Source organism: Amphimedon queenslandica, unplaced genomic scaffold (genome assembly GCF_000090795.2).
Source record: "Amphimedon queenslandica unplaced genomic scaffold, v1.1 AMPQUscaffold_9570, whole genome shotgun sequence".
NCBI classification, from domain to species: Eukaryota; Metazoa; Porifera; class Demospongiae; order Haplosclerida; family Niphatidae; genus Amphimedon; species Amphimedon queenslandica.
Window position 1 is genome coordinate 1 of NW_003550158.1, and position 2,060 is coordinate 2,060.

Here is a 2,060-nt window from a genome sequence, read left to right on the forward strand (position 1 = left end):
GGAGTTTTGCGTGGGTGTATAAATTCCTTTCTACCCCGGCTATGGCTACAAGCCGAGCTACAAGCCCTTCTTCCTCTGCAGGCTCTGCTCCTTTTATAAACGTTTGTGATAAAGAACTAAGTGAGTTTGTGGGTATATTTGACATTTAATAAAGTGTATTTCAGGTATTGATGAGTATCATTCAGTGTATGATAAAGTGAAGCCTATTTCTGCTAGTTGGAAGTCATTCGCCATTTCATTACGTTTGAGAATAACTGACATTAATATCATAGAAGCTAGCTCTCACGGAAATACAATTTCTTGCCTGCAGAAAGTTTTAGAGTATTGGCTAAAGAAAAATTATGATTATGAATCTCATGGTATTCCCTGCTGGAGAATGGTGTGTGTAGCTGTTAAAGAAGGAGGAGGAAATCCAGCATTAGCTAATGAAATAGCTCGTGAACATCCTCTACCAGCTACCGTGGGAGTCTCTATTAACGTTATTCATAGTGAAGGAATGTCACCTGGTTCATCAGGTATATTTACCAAACTAGGAATGATCGTGAGTATTTTTGTAGGAGGATACAACTCAAATGATAATGACATTTTACTCCCACTACCATCAGCCGATAGAAGAGATATCTCTTCTTTTGATGATGCAATGTCACCTGGAAGTGGAAAATCAAATAGTTCAACATGTAAGAATACCATATTTTATGGAGAATGATTTTGCAAATCCTTAAAATAACTTCATTTGCAGACTAAATTTCTGCAGTTTTAATAGGAGTCAAGCATGAATTTCATTATTTGCAATTTAAATTTTATGCTTTTATGCATTCACAAATCGCAAAACTAAATTCTCTACAGTAATTTCATGCTACTGTAGATTGGGAAGTCTTCAAATTACAAATAATTGTTTTGAAATTTTTTTGTAATTTTGTTGTTATTAATCATTTTTATGAGTCATAAGATTCCAGTATAGTAGTAGCAAGAGTAGAGTGTAGCCCTTACAAATGAAGTATTTATGCAAGTATGTGTGGGCGTGACTAGGAGATGTGGCTAGGAGGCGGAGCCCATTAATGCTTTACATTCTTCTAGTATACTGTATAACTAGAAATTTGCAGTGTTAGAATTTAACGAATTGGCCCTAAAAGAGGTTTGAAGGTTAAATTTTGACAAAATTTTACCATGTGCAGCATGCTCTTACAAAAAATTGGAGACTAAAATTTTGAAATGCACCTCAATTTGCCTATTGCATCAAAGTTTTCTCCATCAAATTTTCAAGCTACATGGTATGCTAATACATGAAAAATCAAACAATTCATATTATTTGTAATAACAACGTAATAAAAATGTAAGAGTACCAAAATTAGCGCATCAACCATTTTCCAGTTTATAAATTTATATATTAATAGTTTAACATTCAAATTAGTGCTCACTTACATTGCATGCCAGGAAATGATCTTATACATGTGTAGCTATAATATCCAGTGACAGACAAAAATTCATTTTAGGTACTGATGGATATGGCTCTTCTGAAAAAAGCTTCCACTTGACAAGCGAGCTACATGATCTACAGGAAGAATTTGACGAGGCGTTTCGTATTACAAAAAAATCCTTCGAATCAAGTGATTTACCTGAAATTATTGACTACCTTCAAACACATGTCAAGTCATTACTTGGTCCTAAAATGAGAAAGCAATCAACGGCTCAAGCAGTTAGGGAAGAGTTTGAATGCATAAAAACGATACCAAAACTATTCACTGTGCTACAAGACAAGTACGTATCATGGTTCAACTATAAACTTATGATAAAACTTGTTGGAGTATTTCTCCCTGAAAATTGTTCGCTGAAGAGAACTTGGTCGTCATATGAAGAGAAGTTAAAGGATTATTTTATAAACAGTGGTGGACTATTGAAAGATGCTGATGCTGTACAGTTTGGTGTAAAAGGTGTTCCTCCTGGTACACGAGTAATGATTGCTAGAGTTGACAGAGATGACTACACACTGGATGACATATTCTTCTTTCGTAGAGCAATACCAAAAGGATTGGATGTTCCTGAATATGATCTTTACTTCT

At 34.7% G+C, this 2,060-nt stretch overlaps 1 protein-coding gene across 1 annotated transcript; it reads left to right on the forward strand.

The window, feature by feature from the left end:
• Nucleotides 1-41: 41 nt before the first annotated feature.
• LOC109590733 (uncharacterized) lies at nucleotides 42-725 on the forward strand. Its single transcript, XM_020006610.1, has 3 exons — nucleotides 42-120; nucleotides 165-515; nucleotides 558-725. Exons 1-3 carry the CDS (start codon nucleotides 42-44, stop codon nucleotides 704-706), a joined length of 579 nt encoding a protein of 192 aa, XP_019862169.1. The 3' UTR covers nucleotides 707-725.
• The last annotated feature ends 1,335 nt before the right edge of the window (nucleotides 726-2,060 follow it).